This window comes from Choloepus didactylus, chromosome 8 (genome assembly GCF_015220235.1).
Source record: "Choloepus didactylus isolate mChoDid1 chromosome 8, mChoDid1.pri, whole genome shotgun sequence".
Lineage (NCBI taxonomy): Eukaryota > Metazoa > Chordata > Mammalia > Pilosa > Megalonychidae > Choloepus > Choloepus didactylus.
The window spans coordinates 125822536-125840740 of record NC_051314.1 but is presented as its reverse complement, the minus strand read 5'-3'; the positions used below and the strand labels follow the sequence as shown (position 1 = coordinate 125840740).

General features: G+C 50.2%; 2 protein-coding genes across 13 annotated transcripts; both read right to left on the bottom strand.

The window, feature by feature from the left end:
- Positions 1-464: 464 nt before the first annotated feature.
- LOC119541938 (acrosin binding protein) lies at positions 465-9199 on the bottom strand. The gene is made up of 10 exons (XM_037846321.1): positions 8571-9199; positions 8014-8232; positions 7707-7801; positions 7108-7225; positions 6081-6534; positions 5501-5633; positions 2732-2911; positions 2454-2621; positions 1321-1404; positions 465-802 (listed from the first exon to the last, which is right to left on the bottom strand). Exons 1-10 carry the CDS (start codon positions 8611-8613, stop codon positions 680-682), a joined length of 1617 nt encoding a protein of 538 aa, XP_037702249.1. The 5' UTR covers positions 8614-9199; the 3' UTR covers positions 465-679.
- Positions 9200-9406: 207 nt separating this feature from the next.
- Positions 9407-16443, bottom strand: ING4 (inhibitor of growth family member 4). 12 transcript variants are annotated; one of them, XM_037846334.1, is made up of 9 exons: positions 16382-16401; positions 15060-15105; positions 13575-13646; positions 11673-11839; positions 11378-11492; positions 11118-11226; positions 10607-10796; positions 10338-10399; positions 9453-10233 (listed from the first exon to the last, which is right to left on the bottom strand). In XM_037846334.1, exons 3-9 carry the CDS (start codon positions 13600-13602, stop codon positions 10194-10196), a joined length of 711 nt encoding a protein of 236 aa, XP_037702262.1. In that variant the 5' UTR covers positions 13603-13646; positions 15060-15105; positions 16382-16401; the 3' UTR covers positions 9453-10193. The 12 variants fall into 12 exon arrangements, with proteins under 12 accessions (XP_037702255.1, XP_037702256.1, XP_037702265.1 ...); XM_037846335.1 differs by lacking the exon at positions 15060-15105 and adding an exon at positions 12984-13078 and having other exon boundaries at positions 9459-10233; positions 16382-16443; XM_037846336.1 differs by lacking the exon at positions 16382-16401 and adding an exon at positions 12984-13078 and having other exon boundaries at positions 9459-10233.
- Positions 16444-18205: the final 1762 nt, after the last annotated feature.

Here is an 18205-nt window from a genome sequence, read left to right as displayed (position 1 = left end):
CTGGGGTCACACCTCAATGTCTGCTCTCCTGATGCAACCACCTCAGCAATCAGATCATCTGACAAATTCCTGGATGTCAAATTGAGGTGTCTTGAGGCCCAGGCCAGGGTTGATTCCTCCCTCCTGATAAGATGCAAGTTATCCCCTACTTCCCTGGGGGTGTCCCCCTGCTCACTGTCTCGGCTAGGCTTTGGTCTTTGTCCTACAGAGGGACAGTCCTACACTCACACACTCATTCTTAGAAACGAGCCACCACACCCATGGCCCTTGGGATCCACAAGCCCCCAGCCATGCTCCTCCTCAGCTGCAGCTCCCTGGTTTCTGCCTCTCCTAATGGATGGCTGCTTCCCTGAGTACCATTCCCACAAGAGGCTCTCACCTGCAGAGGGATTCTCAAACCTGGGGGCTGGGGGACTGATGCCCATCGGGCAGGGTGGCTCATAACCAAAACAGGCCACGCAGGCTGAAAATAAACACTTTATATAAAGACAGCCTTGAGGTGGGTGGTGCCCCCAACAGGGGCCTCTCAGCACTGCTGCCCCAACCTGAAGAGAATGAGAGCAGGGGCCTGGCAAGAGACTGGAAGGGGCAGCCTGGAAGCAAACTGACAGGTGGGATCTGGGAGTGATAAGAGGGCTCAGAAAGGTCGGGCTGGGGTGGGGACAGGCTGGCACCCAGGTCATCCGGCTTGGCCTAGAGTCAGGCTGCTAAACTCCTGGTTCCAACGAAGCACCAACTCCTCGCTTTTGCTCAGGGTTATCACATGGTAAGTCTCGTTCTGCAGACACCTCATGCGGGACACCTATGCGGGGGTCAGGCACACATGGCCTGGGTCACAGAGCTAGGAGCCAGGGGTGTGGAAGTGACACCCGAGGGGGGTGGGCCCAGGCTCAGGGCAGGACAGGGAAGGAGGACACTTAGAGGTGGGGTTTCAAAGCTGCCCAAGACACCAAGTAGCCCTTTCAAAAACTAGCAGGTGGAGGATCCCAGGGGAAGTGACTTATGCCAGGGCACTGACATCTTGACATCCAGCTCCCAACCTGGCTGAGGGTCTTCCCGGTGGGGCCCCCTGGGCCCCCACCTCCTAGTGACAGCTTCCTTTCTCAGCCCCCCTCCCGCCCGGGAAGGCCTGGCTCACTCCAGAGCTGCAGGAGTGGAAGAGGGAGGAGGGCCGCTGGAGGCCCCTGCCCCAGAGATGCAAGTGGGGAGCTGCTCTCCACAGCCAGCTGCTCTTGGCAGGTATGTGTGTGTGTGGGGGGGGGGGGGGGACTGATGGAAGGGCCGATGGCAGGGGGGAGGAGGAAGGTGCAAGGGACTCACCTTCCGTTCTTGGCTTCTCATCAGACACTGCTGGCTTTTGAAGGAACAGTAGTTCGGGTACTGGACAAAGTCGGTGTCACAAATCTAAGCCAGGAGCCAGGGATGGGCAGGTAGGGAGACGTCAGGAGCCCTACTAGACTCCAGCTCTCCAGAGAATCCCCTCGAAGGCAGAACCAGACCTCCCACCCCTGTGGTGCTCCCTCCCTGTGCATCCTCTCTGAGGAGCTGCCCCTTCTCCCTCTGCTCTGCCCTCCCACCATCAAGCCATCATAGTTTAGTCGCTGGGCAGCAGCCAGGAGCCTGGGAGGATGAGGACAGGCTTTGCTGCTGGGGATCTCACTGGGAAAGTGGTTGGGGAACAGGGAAAAGAGAAGAGGGTTCGGGGTTCAGAACATGGGGAGGGGGGCCCAACTCATGGCCCAATATCAGGTTATTTCTGGTAATAGAGAGAAGGAGAGGGGGTAAGAATCTCTCTTTGGACCTCGCCTCCCCAACTGTGAATCCAGGGGGGCAGCTGAGGTGATCTCTGAGACCCCTTCTGGATCCAGGGATCTGGGGCAAGAACCAGCCCTTCCTTAACTGCCCCTACTTTTCCTTGCCTGGTTTTCTTCCTGCTAACCCACAAGAGGGGAGGGGCCTGGCTCTAGGCAACAATAGGCAGTTTCAAATGGGGAGGTAGCTTTGGGGAGAGGGGAGCCAAGTTGAGTTCATTGAGCAGGGAAAGCACTGGAAAGAGCCGGGGAAGGAGGCTGACAGGCTGAGGCAGGGAGCCCTGGGATGCAGGGGTGGGCGGCAGCTCAGGCATCACCTGCTCGCTTATCGCGGAGATGAGTAACTTTGGCCCACAGTGGGAAGAGATGGAACCAGAACCTTCATCTCCTGCCTCCCAGAGGCCTGTGCCCCCACCCCCATTCCAGGGTTCCTACTTCTTTGCCAAATACCGTCCCCGCCCTGTGGGAAGGTGAGATGGGGGCATCAGTACAGAGGCGAGAGGCAGGAGGTCCAGTGAGGGCTGGCTTGCAGAAGCCAGGGGCCCCAGCCCCCTCCCACACCCTAGTGAGCCCTAGAGCAGGTAATCAGAAGGAATGAGGGGAGGGGGAGGGAGGGGCTGAGCTTGGGGGAAAGGCTCCAACCTTGGTGGGGAAGTCCCCATCCTGGAAGCTGAGGAACTCAGCCTGGAGCCAGCTGGCGACTCGGGAATCTTCACAGCCCTTTGTGGCGAGCCGGCCACACCAGAAGTCTATGCGGAGCCCGCCGTAGAGATCCAACCCGTAAAAGCGGCCCGACCTCATAGGACTCATCTGAAGCAGAGGACACAGGGGAGAGGTGCACCCCGGCCCCGGCGGGCCCCCCTTCCCAGCTCCGCCTGCAGCCTGCCTCCCGCCGCACGGAGGGCTGCCTGGTTCGGTACCTGGGTGCCGATGGAGGAAGTCTGGGACAGGAGCAAGGGGCTGAGGAAGTTTGTCCTGTGGCTGCTGTCGCAACGCTGCCGCTGCAGGTTGGACTCCGAATAGCACTGCTCCAGCTTCAGGGAGCAGAAGTCACAGTAGGGACAGGAAAGCACGTGTCTCCTCCCGAGGCTGTCACAGACCTGGGCGGCAGTGCAGGGGAAAGAGTACTGAGGTTCCGACCCGGCAGCCTGCCCTCTCCCCCGACGCAGCCCTCCAGAGCGAGGCCCCACGGAAAGCCAGGCTGCTCTAAGAACGGAAGCTTCCCTGGCTGTCCTCCTCACTGCCCTCGCCTCAGCTCTATTCCTGCAGCCTCTTTGAGGGTAACTCATCCACTCCAAGGCAACCTTCATCTCTCGGGAGGTGAATCTTTGTCAGCAGCTCTGATCTCTTTCCTGAGCTCCAAATCCCCAGTGCCAAGTGCCTGTCGGACGTCTACCATTGGGAGACCTACAATCAATCTAACTTAGCCTATTTGAGAAGAGCTCGCACTCTCTCCTGCGGGGACTGAGCTTGTACCTCAGCTTGCCAGGCCTGGGCCAGGGGACCTGATCACCCCCTGGGGAGGGTAGTAGGTACGGGCGTGAGTGCCCTCTGCAGCCCCCCCGAGCCTGGGGAGCGGGGTCAAGGCAGCTCCCTTTTCCTCACCCAAAATGCCACTGGCAGGGGAGGCTTGCCGGAGGAAACCGCCTTTCTCCCAACTGCCCTTTCCCCACTTCCTTATCTTACCCACCCACTCCCTGGTGCCAAGGCCACTCCTGCCACCGCCAGCGCGCATGCACCGTGGCCAAAACAACCCCCGCCCGCTGCAATGGCTCCTGCGTCCTCTCAGAACCAATCCTAGCCCCTCTTCCTTCAGTATTGCCATTTTAGGCTACTTCACCTCCTTTCCAGCCCTGCCCCTCTTACCAGCCTATATAACCTGTAATCACCCCTGAATAAATCTCTTTGGTGCATACTCCTACTGGATGAAGAGTGTTTTTGTCCTTATCGCCGCCCTCCACACCTTGCACGCCTCTCGCCGAGGACCCTGGCCACGTCCTCCGCCTCGCCCTCGCCTCCGGGAAAGAGCCCCCGCCGCTGGTACCCTTTAAGCAGCCCCGAGAGCTGAGGGCTCGGCTACCGGCCGCCACTCCCCCTAGAAGCAGTAACCCCGACCGCACTCTCCCTCCCCCCTGCTTCTCCCTCTCTGCTAATGACAACACTAATATTTATAAAGAGATGACACCGTGCTGGGCACATGGATATGGGTGCTATCTTCTCACTCAGTCCTCACAGGAACCCTATAACAGAACAGGTACTAATCACATCTCCATCTGACTGCTGAAGAAACTGAAGCTCAGGAAGGTTAAGTAAACTTGCTCAAAGCCACAGACCTGATAAAACGGTGGAGCTGGTCATGGATCCCACTCCAAGCCCAAGGATGTACCCCTCATCTAGGTTTAAGGCACTCTCTACCCTGATTTAGCTTCCTCAGCATCAGCAGAAGGTCTGGCTAAGAACATCCAGTCAATCCCATCCTCCTCCGTCCGCAGCAGCAGGGTGAGGGAGGTGCCATCACATCCCTGCCCAACAAACTTTATGGGATTCCCCTTTCTAATCAAATTAAATACAAATGCGCTAGACTGCCTGTCAAGATTTTGACATCAGGACCCTGACGATCTCTTTCACCCTATCTCCCGCAGCTCCGCTCCAGGTAATCCTTACTTAACCAAGCCCTACAATCCAGTGAGCTCTCCCAAACCACAGAATTTCCTACCACTTATTTTTTCTCTTTTTCCAAACTCAGTGCACTCCTTCTGTGATCCTACTGTATCCATATTAACCCCCTTTGTGGGCTCTCGGCCCTTTAAGGGCAGGAATATTATGCTCATTCTTGGTCTCTTATGAACTCTCCATTCTTTCTTGCCTTGGAGCCTTTGTACATGCTATTTCCTCTACCAGGAACTTTCTAGCAGGCCCCCTCTTTTGCTTGCTTAACTTTTTTTCATCTTCAGGTCTCACTTTAAACATCAATTCCTCTAAGAAACATTCTCTGATCTTCTCAAACATGGAAGTGCTGTCATAAGCAACTACCCCCACCCCACCAACTCTCTCTGCACTTTGTTCTTATCCCTGTCACAGCGTTTATCCCATTCCACCGTACTGCCCGCTTCCCCATCTGACTCTCCCACTAGACTCCAAGAGGGCAGAGGACTGTATCTATTGCACTGTCTGCTAACATCTCAAATACCCGTACATAGCTGGTTTGCACAAATGGATGAATGATATACTAGCTCTCATAAAGGTCTATTAAATGATATTAATTGAAAACCTAAGATATGGTTTCCTGGGAATAGACTTGATGGTTTCTAGGGACACACTCAGACCAGACTGTCTTTACAAGTTCCCTGGAATGGGCTCTATGAACCCTCTGGAAAGGAGAGCTGCATCCAAGGCACGACCAGATATTAAAGATGGTGAATTTAAGGCCTAACGACTCAAAGAGCGGAAGGATGAATTTCTTTCTGTACTGGAAGGTATTCCAGACTTGGTCTTGAGCCCTCCTCCTTTAAGGTGGACTAGAAAAGATGTCCTCCCAAGGAAGGGCGCCATGCTTGGAGAGAACCTTCCCAACTATGCCTCATGCTTTCTGTCTCCCTGCCCATCCCCAACTCCCAGGGCCGAGTCCAGCGCCAAGCTCAGAGGATGCCCCGTGAGCATATACCCATTGAACAACATGGTGGGCGTACCGACTTCCCGAAGCCAAGGACCTCCTCCTCAAAGTGCTGCCAGGCCTTGGCAGTGGGGTTCATGGAGCAGCTGTTCTCCACAATCGAATAGCACAGGATCAGCAAGGCCTCCATGTGCGGCAGCTCCAGGAGGCTGCAAGAAGACAGCACTGGCTGGTGGGCAGAAAGCCACATGTATTCTCTTCCCCGCCCCTTCGCATCCACATTCAGCATGCTGGATGGGGCCTTAGAGGCCTCTGGACCAACTGCCTCCTTTTACAAAAGGGGAACGGAGGCCCAGAAAGGGGAAGTGACTTTCTCAAGATTGCATTGCTGATCAGGATTAGAGACAAGACCAGAACCCAGGCCTGTTAGCTCCAGGGATGGGGCTCATTCCACTACATGGTGTAGAGAATGAGCATCCAGCAGTGCTTAAACTGATGATGGGCACGGAATGGGTAAGGCAGGCAGTTGCTGGGTGTGCCTAAAGCCCATGCAGGTCTGAGTGGGTTTGGAGGCCAAAGTTGGGATAGTGAGCCTTTCATTCCTGAGGCAGGCAGCAGAAAAGGCAGGGCCAGTGAGGGAGTCAAAACCTCTGTACCTGCCACTGCTTTGGCTTTTCCAGTAGGATTCCTCATCAAACATGTCATTAATTTCATCCAATTCTTGAGCTGAATGAATGAGTTCCTGGATGTTCTCTATCATCATCGGGGTAGACTCTACTTCCCGCACCCGGGCGGTGAAGGAGGAAGGGTTGGAAGACAAAGATTCAACCTGAAAATTGGACTCTGGGTCTGTCTGCAGCCCAGACAAGGAATCCAGTCCCTCCTCTGTCCCCTGTCCTTCCTCCTTTCCCTCTTCTTCTTGCTCCTCCTCCTGCTTTTCTTGCTCCTGCCCCTCCTCCTGCTTGTGTTCTTGCCCCTCCTCCTGCTTGTGCTCCAGCTTGTGCTCCGGTCCTTGCTCCTGACCTCCCAGGGACAAGGAGGACTGCAGCAGCTCCTCCACATTATTGTTCAGCCTGTCGGGCCAGGGCTGGAAGATCTGTCGCTCTGTGGCTGCAGCAGGGTTTAGGGACCGAGAGAAGAAAGGAACAGTCAGGATTCTAGTCCCCGAAAGTCTGAATTCATAGAGGGATACACACATAAGCATACAGGCAGAGGAAAGCAGACCAAATCACACTTAAACACCCAGTCAAGGATGAGAAGCACAGAAAAGAATATAAGTATTGATTAAAATCAAAGAATAATGCCATGGGAAAATTGTGCTGTCACCGTCACACCTCCCTCACAGGTGCCCCAGCTTCTCTAACTTCCACCTCAAATACCACCCTTTGTCTCTCTCACTTAGGAAACACCATGTATTCTGAATAGCTCGCACCAACCCTTTCTAAAGTGAAAATGTTAGCTTATAAAAGTCCCTGAGACTTCCAAATGCAGGAATGTCTTCGGGACCTAGAAAAAAATGGAGTGAGGGCAGAATGGTAAGTAATGGCCCTCTCATATGTAAACAGCTGCTCCCAGCCCCTCACAACATCCTTCCCATTCCCCTCTCACTGAGGCCTTCAATCCTGGTCTGGGGAAGAGTGGAAGGAGTCACTGGCAGTCTCCCTGGTGCCTGGAAGATCTCACCTGTGACATGGGGAGCCATGGCAGAGGTCATCGTGGTGGGCAATACTTTGCCTGATGAGTCAATCTCCTTGAAAGTGCTAGGCGAGAGGATTGAGACCGGCTGGGAACATCGGACTCTCTGTAGGGAGAGAAGGAAAGTGGGAATGCCTTTCCCAAAGGGCTACTCTAGCTTATTTCTCAATCCCTTTTCCAGCATGTCTTTTCAGTTAGGGTTCCTGGGAAGGGATAAAGGAACACGGCCCCTGCTGGAAGCCTCTAGAGCTGAGAATGCCACCCCCCACACACACACACACACCACTACCATAAGATAAGACTTCAGTTGTCTGGACCAAACCCCTAACTTCACTCTTCCACATGTGCATTTGACAAATGAAATCACTGACCTCTTAGAAGAAATGGAAGGACTTATTTCTTTGCCTCTTCCCATCTCTTCCCTGCTTTTTTCACAGGATTGCTCAATCTGAGTGCCCCAGGTGAGACCGTATTTGTACATAATCTGGGTAAACCTGGCAGGCTGGCAGGGAGGGATGCCCAAGGGCTGGCTCTCCCGGGGCCTTTCCTCAGCTCTGCACCGCCTCTCCCGTGGCCCTGGGCCTCACCTTGGCATAGTAGATGTGGTTGGAACAACGGTACTGAGTAAACTGGCAGAAGGACTCAAACCAGGAAGCATAAGGGAGGTCGGAGCAGACAGCACCTGAGAAGGGCAGGGATGGAGGGGTGAACACACGGGGGAAACACCTTCCCAGGAGTGACAGTGGACGCCTTGGTGTGTGAAGAGTGGAGGATATGGGCTGGGGGAAAGGGGCCGGCCATACCCTTTCCCTGATTCAAGTGAGCACGGGGCTTCTGCCCTGAGCTTTGGGTGAACACCGGATGCCTAGGTTTCCCTACTAGCCCGGCCCTCACCATCGGGCACCAAGCCGTGGTTTTCATACTGGTCCAGCTGGACGAGTGTGGGGTTCCGGCAGCCATGGGTTGCACGGAGACGGCAGGTAGTCTCTGCCTTCCAGGTTGGGGTCAGCAGTGCGAAGAAACGTTCATACTCGGTGGGAGAGAGAGGGCTGCCTGGAGTGGAGATCGAGGCCGAATCCTGAGCTGGGGCAGGTGCGGGAAGCAGGAGCAGCACTGCGAGGTGGGGGACACACGGATGGATGGACCGATCGCCAAATCGACTCCTGGCCCAGGGCAGACCCAGACCCCGGACAGGCTGGGGCCCCGCGGACAGAAGGAACTGGGGGTGGGGGTGGGGTGTATGTCCGTGCTGACCACGGGTGAGGGGACTTTGGGAGTAGAGGCAAAGGTCAGAACCCAGGGGGAGATCCGGGAAGGATGAGAAAATAGGGGCAGATCCAACGAGATCACCGTGAGAAAGCGTTTCGGACACTGTGAAAGAAGGGCTCTCAGCAGAAAGAGAGCCGAGCCCCGGGAGGAAAAGACTCTCGGAGCACACGGGAACCTCTCACCCTTGAGGAGTGCGAGAAGGAAGCCAGCAGCTAGCTTCCTCATGGCCCCAGCAGATCTGCCCGCGTTCCTCGCACCAAAGCAGCCTCTAACGGGCCCGACGCCACGGAGAGCGGGCGGGGCGCGGGCGCACCCGGGAAGAACCAGGCAGGAGCGGCCCCGACGTCACAGAGCGCGGGGGCGGGGCCCGGGAAACCGCCGCGGGGGTGCAGGCCAGCGGGAGCCCGGCGCCCTCCGGAACCGGCGGTGACGCGGCCAGGGCTGTCTTTATTCAGCATCCTCAGTGGGGTCCTTCATGTGTTACCTTATCTGGTCTCCAGAGTGGTCACCTGAGGTGGATACTGTTACCCTGTCTTACAGAGAAGGCAGCTAGGGATTGAAGAAGCGATTTGCCCAACAGGTGGGGAGGACCAGATGGCAGCACAGGCAGGGTTCTGGGGTTGGCGGAGATGGAATGTAGGAAACGTTAGGGCCCACTGGGGAGGAGCTAGAGAGGAAGCCCCCATGGGAAAACAGCCCAAACGGAAAACAAGAGTAAGGTTCAGAGCAGCAGCAGCTCAGGTACAAGAATGACTCAAATCCACAACCTCTCTAATAATTTCTTTTTTTTAAAGGAAAGGAATACTATGGGAAAAAAGTATTTGCTTTTCTATTTTGTCTATTATCTATTAGAAATGCAAGCTAATATTCAGCATAATAGTACATGTAAACAGCACAAACACATATTTATTAAAATTAAATGAAAAAAGGTTTTTATGTAGAAAAGATGCCAATTTGTTTTTATGTAGAAAAGACGCCAATTTGAAAAGTTTTGGAAACCCTTGGCCTAAGGCTCCACCCTCCAGCTTTGTCTTTCCCAAGGTGAGAGTTGTCTGTAGCAAAGTACCAGTTCTGGTTCCATGTCTTGTCCTACTTCTGGTATGTCATCTTCCTGCCTCTTATCCAGCCCAGAGGATACAGAAAGAATGCTTAGCACATTGAACTAAAAGAGTGTCTGTATAATAAACACAGCAGGCCAACATGTATAGCTTTTATTCACCTACCCAAATTCCTTTACATGTGAGTTACTTGCATTCCACCTTGCACCCTGCCCCATTCACAAGGCCACCATGAATCCTCTGGGCACAGAGGAAGGGGTGCCCCTTCAACTAGGGCCATAGCCAAAGTGACCTGGAAAACGCCACCACAGAAAAAGCAGGAAAAGAATGGAGAAGAGTGTTTATCACACCATTGCCCCCCCATGGGGGGGGGAACCGGAAGGCTGGGGGAGGTGCCCCCATGCTACTGCCCTAGTCCTTAAATACAAAGCAGGGGGAATAAAGAGGACCATCCTCTGAAATACAGCACCGACCTCAGCATGGAGGCAAAAGGAGAGTGGGCAAGACCACTTCCCTTGGAAGGGGGAGGGCTAAAGGAGAGCACATACCGTTAGTGGCTGCAGAACCCCTCCCTACCAGGGTTTAGAAGCAGCCTCAGCACCAGGAGTGGGGGGAGAGGAGGAAGAGGGATGACAATACTGCAGCATCCACTTCTCCCCGAAGCCCCTGGCCCCAGCACAGGCATTCCTCTCCCCACTAGCCCAGATCAGGGGACATAGAAGAAATTGTGGTACTGAAATCCCTTATCTATTTCTTCTTCCGTTCTTGGGAGCAGCGTGGGCAAAACCTAAAAAGGAACATGAAAGAGAAGGGAGGGAGAAAGTGAGTGAAAGGGAGAGAGGGCCCTCTACCACTCAGCAGGCCAGTTCCTACCACAACTCTCTCACTCACCATTTCCCTCGAGGCTTGGTTGTCAGCCCCACACAGGCAAAGTGGAACCACTCGATGGAACACTGGAAAAGGAAGGAGATGGAAGAAGCAATAGTCGGGGGCGGGGGGGGGGGGCAGGGCAGAGGAAGAAAGGAAGCCCTTTCACAGATTCTGTCCCTTCTGAGAATTCTTGGCGGTCCCAACGCCAGCCAACTCCAACCGCCTTCCTCCTATCCTGAAGTCCCACTATTCAACCATTGTTTTCCCCCCTCTTGTACCCACTACCTTACATGCTCCCCAAGAACCCCTTCCTGAGGCAAACTGGTTCTCACATCGGGGTTGTCACAGCCAATCATCTCTCCATAGGAGACCTGGTGACAAAGGCAGTAGGTGGGCTCATTGGGGTCCACAGGCATATCCAACACATCAGAGGGGTGGACACTGCCAAAGGTCACTGAGGGCATCCCAAACTCAGGACTTCTGCAGGCCAAGAGGAAGAGAAAGTGTCATCTGCAGGAAGGGCAGATACAACCTAGGACTCTCGGAGGGGGCAGGAGAGCCTGGTGGGACAAGCAATTGTGGTTTCTCCTCTCTGTATGAGAGAGAAGCAAAATAATATGTGAGGAGAAGAGAACAGAATTCATGGATCAAGCATGACTTAAAAAAAAGAAAAGGCAGAAAAGCAGCAATTAATATCAGGATTTCTACACTGTCTTCTTCAGTGAGGGGGACAGTGAGGGTTGGGGGTGGGGGGCAGGAGAGAAGAGTATGTATTTGGCAAATGCGCCCTGATACACTCACGTGCGCACAAGTTTTAACTTCTTCTGGGCAGCCTTGGGGGCTTCTTCATCTGAGTTTTTCCCTTTGGAACGAGCACGGGCAGCTTTCTTCTCTTTTTGAGTCCGGCCTTCTAGGGAGGAGGGGGAAAGCCAGGAGGCAAAGAAACAGAAAAACAGGTTAAGTCCTCCTTCTTCCCCCTCTTTCCAACCTGGTGCCCCTCCCCAAAGAGCCTGCTGCTTCTCCCCCTGAACCAGCACCCATAGCCCCGCCCCCCTCCTCACTCTTTTTGCCTTTGCTGGAGGAGCTGTCATAGTCACTTGACTCAATCTGTTTCTCCTTCAGATCAGCCTCAAAACGGGCCAGGTCTGTGTCCAGTCGCCGAATGTGTTTGTCCACCTGGGTGGGAAGGAAGGAGAAGAGAGAGGTACAAGGCTGGTACCAGTACAAGAACACAAGCTAAGGCCCATTCTATGGATCTTCCAGACCCAAAACAGATCCCAACACAGCTAAAGGAGAGGGTCTAGGACCCTGAGCATTAGATGGGAGGTAGGTGGGGAGCCACAAACAGGGCCATACCATCTCATAGGTCTGCATGGCAAGCTGCACCTTGTCGTCACCAAATTCCTTGCACTTGCCATAGGCTTCCTGGATCTGTTTGAGAAGGGCCAATTTTTCCTCGGAGCTCAGGCTGCGGGCGCTACTCATATACTCAGTGGCCAACTTGTCAATTTCAGCCTTCAGGTCTACAACAGAGACAGAGGCCTGGTCACAATGGCCCCTGAGTGGCTAGGTGAAACACACTTCCTCTTGCTCCTCGGACCGCTTCCATTCACCATCACAACCTTCGAACTAAAATGTACTGAACGTTCACAGGTACTGTGCCACGTACTCAAGTAATACAATATATTGACAATATTTGTTTTAACGATGCCTTCAGAGTGCAGAAAACACTGCTATCAGAGTTGGAACTTAAAATATTAAAATATACTGAGGGATTTCTCTGCACACTGTGCTAATATGAAGAATATTTCTGTTGATGACTGAAGATGCTTCTTTGCAGGGTTTGCTGCTGCTTGATCCATGAATTCTGCTCTCAAAAGCTGCCTGGTTTCTCTTCTCAAAAACATCCCACAGCATCTGTGACTGCTGCAAACCAGTCTGGGTCATCTTCTGCTGCTGTCTTCCAAGTCTGTACATCTCTAGCTCATCATTTAAAATTAGGCCCTAGTTCACCCTTCACCCCATAACAGTTTTGCTTGCCTGACTGCCCACTCTATTTTACTCATCATTTTGCAACTTGCTTACATTTCCCACCACCTTTTTCTGTTTGTTCATCTAAGATTTGCTGCCAACATTTCAATACCAGAAGACTGGTGACGTTCCAGAGCACTGATACTGTAGAAACATACTACCTAACAGTTGGTTGACAGAGCTCACAAAAAATGTTGATGTAAAGAGACAAAAGTCTGGCTGTAACACAGTGCAGCAACAGGTAACAGGGAGTACCTGCAAACACACTATATTTATGCCCCACTTCATTCCAGACCCTTGGAGGACACCTGAAAAAGCATATAGTTCAGTAATCTCCAACTGGTCTCTCTGTGGATGAACTCAAGAGTTGGAATCATCTGATAAAGAAAGCAAGCTGGTCCTCAGCATTCCAGCAGGCAGCTCTCAGGGGCTTATATCCAGGATTTTAGATGATGGTCATCTTTTCCCAAGTAAGCTTACCCACAGTAACTTAAGTCATCAACTTCAGGTATCCTCACACCAGTGTGTTACATCCTTGACCGTGACTACAGTAAGGATGGAAGATAAGACCTATATATCCTTCGATGGCTATGGGGAAGAGCTTCAACAGACACCTTCGACCCCGAAGAGACCAACCTGACCATTGTAGTGGCTCCAAGTGAATGCTTCCATGCAGCCAAACTTGCTCAACAGTTTCTAGAGTCCAAGGCCATAGACGGTATCTAATGCTTCTGTAAGGTTGAAGAATACAGTGTAGAAATCCTGACGTTAATTGCTGCTTTTCTGCCTTTTCTTTTTTTAAGAATTTGTCATACAGCAAAGATCCTGTCTACCAACATGAGATGCAGACTAAAGCCACACTGTGAATTTGGGGTAGTAAGGTTAACAATGCAGTGAAGTGGAAAGATTCTAGTCTTCCTATAAATATGCCAAATATGGAGGGCAGAAATGATTCTAGAGATGACAGGATTTTAACATTCTTGAAGAAGATATAAAAACATAGTATCTCTGAGTTCTTGAGGCATTGTCTCAATAGTTCATTCGTTATGGAAAAGCTGATATAGAAATGAAGATCATCATTGCCCTCCTTTTAAGAATCACAAGAGAGTAAATGAGAGAGAGAAGCCACAGTTCTCCAGATCATACCAGATGATATGGTAACACCAAGGAGAAAAACAAATGATCACACATACTCATTATACAATGGACTCCTGACTCCATACGTACCTTCTGTTCTTTGATCTAGGTCCCTCATGAGCTGAAAGTTCCTCTGCAACTCAAAGGGGAGGTTTTCGATACCTAGAGAGAAGAGGTGAAACTGAGAATCACTGGACTTCATAGGCCTTACAGATCCTTTTAAAGTGCAGTTCCAAAACAGGACCCAAGCATCCTCAGATTTCCCTCCTTTGAACCTCTAGATTTGTCTATCATGGCATTCATCCTTTCTCAGAATAAGCCATGTCCGTCTCCTTCTCTCCACCACTAATCTCTCCATTTCTGCACAGCTATCCTATCCTTTCCCTCTTCAGTGACCTTACTTTACAAATCAGCCCTTCCCTTTCCTTTATTTTCAATCTCTGCCTCCAAGCAACTTGTTCTTAATTTAAAAACACCCTCCTGCTATCCACTACTACTCATCACACACACTTCCAATCTATCCTCCATATAGTAGCCAGAACGTTCTTTTTAAAAAGGCAAATCTGATCAGGTCACTCTCCTGCTTATAATCCTCCAATAACTTGTCATGCTGATGATGTTCTGCATTTTCTGGTCTTTGCTTACTTCACACCTGCCTTACCTCTTGCAGTACTCCTTTGTGCTTTCTCTGCTCTAACCACACTGGCCTTCACTAAGTGCCTCAAAGTTGCTAGTGCTCTTCCCATCACTTGGCTTTCCACATGCTGTTCTCTCTGCCTGAAATGCACTGCCCGGTCTTCCTCACCCCAACCCTGCCATATCTCCTGGCCTCCTAAATTCCTGTCCATCCTTCAAAGTTCAGCTCAAACATGACTTCCCCAGTACCAGACAAGTGCTCCAGATATATGCTGTCAAGGTTTTTTTAATCACTATCCTTTTTAGCATTCATCCAACTGTAATTAAATAATTGTGTAATTAGTTATTTGGTGACTGTCTCCCCAGTCCTCTAGAAGATTGGAACATGTGTGCCTTATATTATTATTTCCCCAGTGTTTAGGATTATAACTTGCATGCAGAAGGTACACAATAAATATCTGAATAAACACACGAATACTTGTTGCCCTCATACAAGACAAGTTTGTTCCTTTTGAACAAACTTTTTGAATGCCTCCATTTTAACTTACAACCTCAGGTCTGCCGCCACCAGTTTACTGAGATTACTTTAAGTCACCAGCAACTTATCAAATCAATTGGTCTGTTATTAATACTGTCCTAAAAAATACCTCTATGGCAGTTGACGCCACCCTCTCTCCTTTGAGTAACTTTCTTCCTCTTAGGATTCCAAATCTCATCTCCTTAGCCTGTCCCTTAAATGTTAATATTTTTTTGAGCTTATACTTGAATTTTCTGGTTTTCTCACTCTACTTGCTTTCTCTGATGATGTCATTCACTGTCATGGATACAAATACCATTTCTATGCCTAAATCTAAAATTGAATTGATTACAACTATTAATTACAGCTGTTATTCCTGAATTCCTGTCTTGTTAATGGTATATTATCTACCTAGAACTCACCTTAGATTCTTCTCTCCCTCTCAAGTGCTCAGTCATCCAGTCGATCCTACAGTATTTAACTTCTAAGTATCTGTTGTTCCCTGAGTTCAGGTTCTCGACTGTTATCCCTAATTGAACTTTCAGTTACCACTGTAATCACCCTCCAATTTACCATATATCAGTTATTTTCCTTTATAAAATCACACTATACTTTAAAAATATGTTGGTTCCTTACAATTTAAAGTGCAAAATACTTAGCTTGGCCTAAAAAAAAGGCCATGCACAATCAGGCCCCAGCTTCTTTCTCCAGGCCCACTTCCCAATCTTCCACCTTATAGTCCTATATATCAAATACTCTGACCTCCTTTTTCCTTGATTTTGCCACAAACCCATTATAATTCCTTTGCTGATGCTTCCCCCCAACCTGGAAATCCCTTTTCCTCTCCACTCTGGCAAATAAACGCTCTCCCTTCAAGATTATTCAAACATTACTTCTTCTGCAAAACTTCTTCTATCTTGCCTCCTCTTTCTCCAGTGTTACGAACTGTCCTTTTAAGGTATTGCTATTATTCCGCTGGTCACACTTTATATTTATTTATTTGCAGAATCTGTTTCCTACTAGACTGAGAACTTTTTGATGGCAGGAGTTGTGTCTTATTCATTTTTGTATATCCCCAGTGCCTGCCATTATTTCTGACACATCGCAGCACCTCAGTAGATAACCGTTGAATGAATGACTCCCGAAACTAAGACAAACTTAAGTGCACAGGGTGATAACACTTTGTGAAGAGTGAGTTATACAAATGGCATAAACATAGCAACAGATTTCCATCTGATGAGAACTGAACCTCTGCTCCATGAAGACGGGCATTTCAGTCCATCACTTGCCAGTGTTCACTCAACACTACCCCCATCCCCAAGAGGAGCCGCTTTCGGAAGGAATTGAGCGAGGGAGGCGTGAGCAGGTCTTTGACGCTGCTCCAACAGGCAAGTGGGTGATATACCAGAACGACCAAATTTGAATGACTTTGAGGACAAGCTATTCTGAGGCTGGAGACCCTGAACAACGGGGCCGGCAAAAATCTCCGGCTATTACGCCAGCTCTTCTAGAGACAAATCCTTCAGCACCACCGCGCAGCCCCTCCTTCGTCTACACCCAACAGCGAGGCTTCAACCCTGCTGCCCCGCCCCCTCGTTCTCCACACCCTTCAATATCTTCTCCCATGGAAGCCCTTTAGCACTGCGACCTTTTCACCTCCAGGACTTCCAGGCTATAGTTCCTCTCAGCCCCGATTCCCCCACCACTCTATGACCCCTGACCCCCTCCTCCAGCCTGCTCTTACTGTCCAGATAATGTTCCAAATACATCCCCGCAGCCATCTTGAAGCAAAACAAAGCAACTTCCGATACGCCCCGGAAGTGCCTGAAAAGCGCTAGGCGCCGAAGCTATCCTTGGGTTAAAGCCTTTCCGCCCTTAACAGGAGAACTTCCGCCCTCAGTAAGATTTTCGAAGGACACATCCGCCCAACGTTTAACTTCTCCTTTAGCGTGGATATCCACGACCGCCCGTACTGAGGCAGCTTTAACCCGCTTCCGCCCTTACTGAGACCCCAGTATGTGACCGAGGCAGGTATGACGTCACGGGAGGGCGCCATTTTGAATTCTCTACCAAACTTTTTTTTCCCCTTCAGGTCTGGGATGTACGCTAGTGGGAGGGAAAACTGGTTTCTTTTTTAGAGTTGTATTCCATGAGCTACTGGGGAATCTAACTTGTTTCCCTTTTTCAGAATATAAACCTGGAGACTAGAGCAGAGGGCTTCCTGCAAGGCAGTTAAATTTCATAAGGAATTTGGCGGGAAGTAACTGGCCTTGTGATTTAAACCCTGAACGTTTTTGCTCAGTCACACGAACACCATTTCTCGAGGGCTATTATCTTTTTATATAGGAAAAAGTCGTTATTTATGAAACTATACTTATAAATACAAAGTAGAAAACTCGATCACAATAAAGCGATCATCTTCCACACCTTCCGTCAGGGCTTCTGTCCTTTACACTCGAATACATTTTCAGATGTAACAGAATACGTAACTTCTGACCTTGCCCTCTTACCACTCCGTAAAGGAAAATCCCATGTTTTTCTCTCCCTTTTTACCCAAGAGTTTATATATTACGTTAATTAGCACCATGACTCTAAACGGACTGAGCCATGGAGCTCTTACCATAACTGGGCCAGTTAGATGCCAAGCTATCACCCTGGGCAGTTGCAAGACAATGAAACGATCAGAAAGGAAAGCAATAAAGTGCGTGACAGGCTGGCACTCCACTGGGGAACAGAATTCAAAGCCCACAACCTAATAGTGGTGTTAGTAAGGTACCTTGGACTTAGTTACCACCCCTCACACATCTTTGATAATTACCAGTAACACATGGCAGGTTTTTAATAAGACAGATTTTCAGCCACATAATTTAGAACAAACATATGAAGAAGGGTAAGATGAAACCCCAGGCTTATTAGCGAGCAGGTGGCAAGCTAGAGCAACAGAATCTAGGAGACCTCACATTAGTCACAAGTGTGTGGCTCACTTAGGTAAGTTTTTTAATTTCTGTGCCTGTTTCCTTCTCTAAAATGAGAATAGTGCCTATCTTACAGAGTTGCTACAATGATTGTGTGCATGTGTGTGTGTCATTAAAAAGAGAATGGTCAAAAAAAAAAAGAGTAGACTGGTTCTAATACTGGTGCTTAAGGTAGAGATGGCAGGGCCTTTTCAAGTTAGTAGGAACAGGGAAAAAAAAGCAGTATTCAGGAAGCTCACAAACATTGACATATTAGGTCATCTATGATACATTCATTCATGTCACACCACATCAGATCAGGCACTATCTTTGCTGCCCACACAAGATACTCAGCCCCAAATTAAGTGGGCATTAAGTGATCAACTGTCCACATTCCACTAAGTAATGAGCTCTGTTCACCAGCAGTCCCCCAGAGGAGAGCCACCAGTTCTCATGTGGGAGATATGTCACTTTTCAGTGCTTAAAGATTTTAATTCTCAAAAAGGAATTTTAATCACCCTTCTAGTTCACACCCTTCATTTAACAGCTGAAGAAGCAGCTTCTTGACCAATACTAAGAGTAAGCTGATGGCAGAGCCAAGGAAAGCTGAAGTC

Coding starts and splice junctions, on each gene's coding strand:
- LOC119541938 (XM_037846321.1), bottom strand. CDS start 8,613: ATGAGGAAGCTAGCTGCTGGCTTCCTTCTCGCACTCCTCAAGG. Junction 8,233..8,570: donor CCTTCTCGCACTCCTCAAGG/GTGAGAGGTTCC, acceptor CCCACCTCGCAG/TGCTGCTCCTGCTTCCCGCA. Junction 1,405..2,453: donor ATGGGGACTTCCCCACCAAG/GTTGGAGCCTTT, acceptor CTCCTGGCTTAG/ATTTGTGACACCGACTTTGT.
- ING4 (XM_037846325.1), bottom strand. CDS start 16,418: ATGGCTGCGGGGATGTATTTGGAACATTATCTGGACA. Junction 11,227..11,377: donor CTCCAGCAAAGGCAAAAAGA/GTGAGGAGGGGG, acceptor CCTCCTCCCTAG/AAGGCCGGACTCAAAAAGAG. Junction 10,400..10,606: donor AAGGGGTTCTTGGGGAGCAT/GTAAGGTAGTGG, acceptor TTCCTTTTCCAG/TGTTCCATCGAGTGGTTCCA.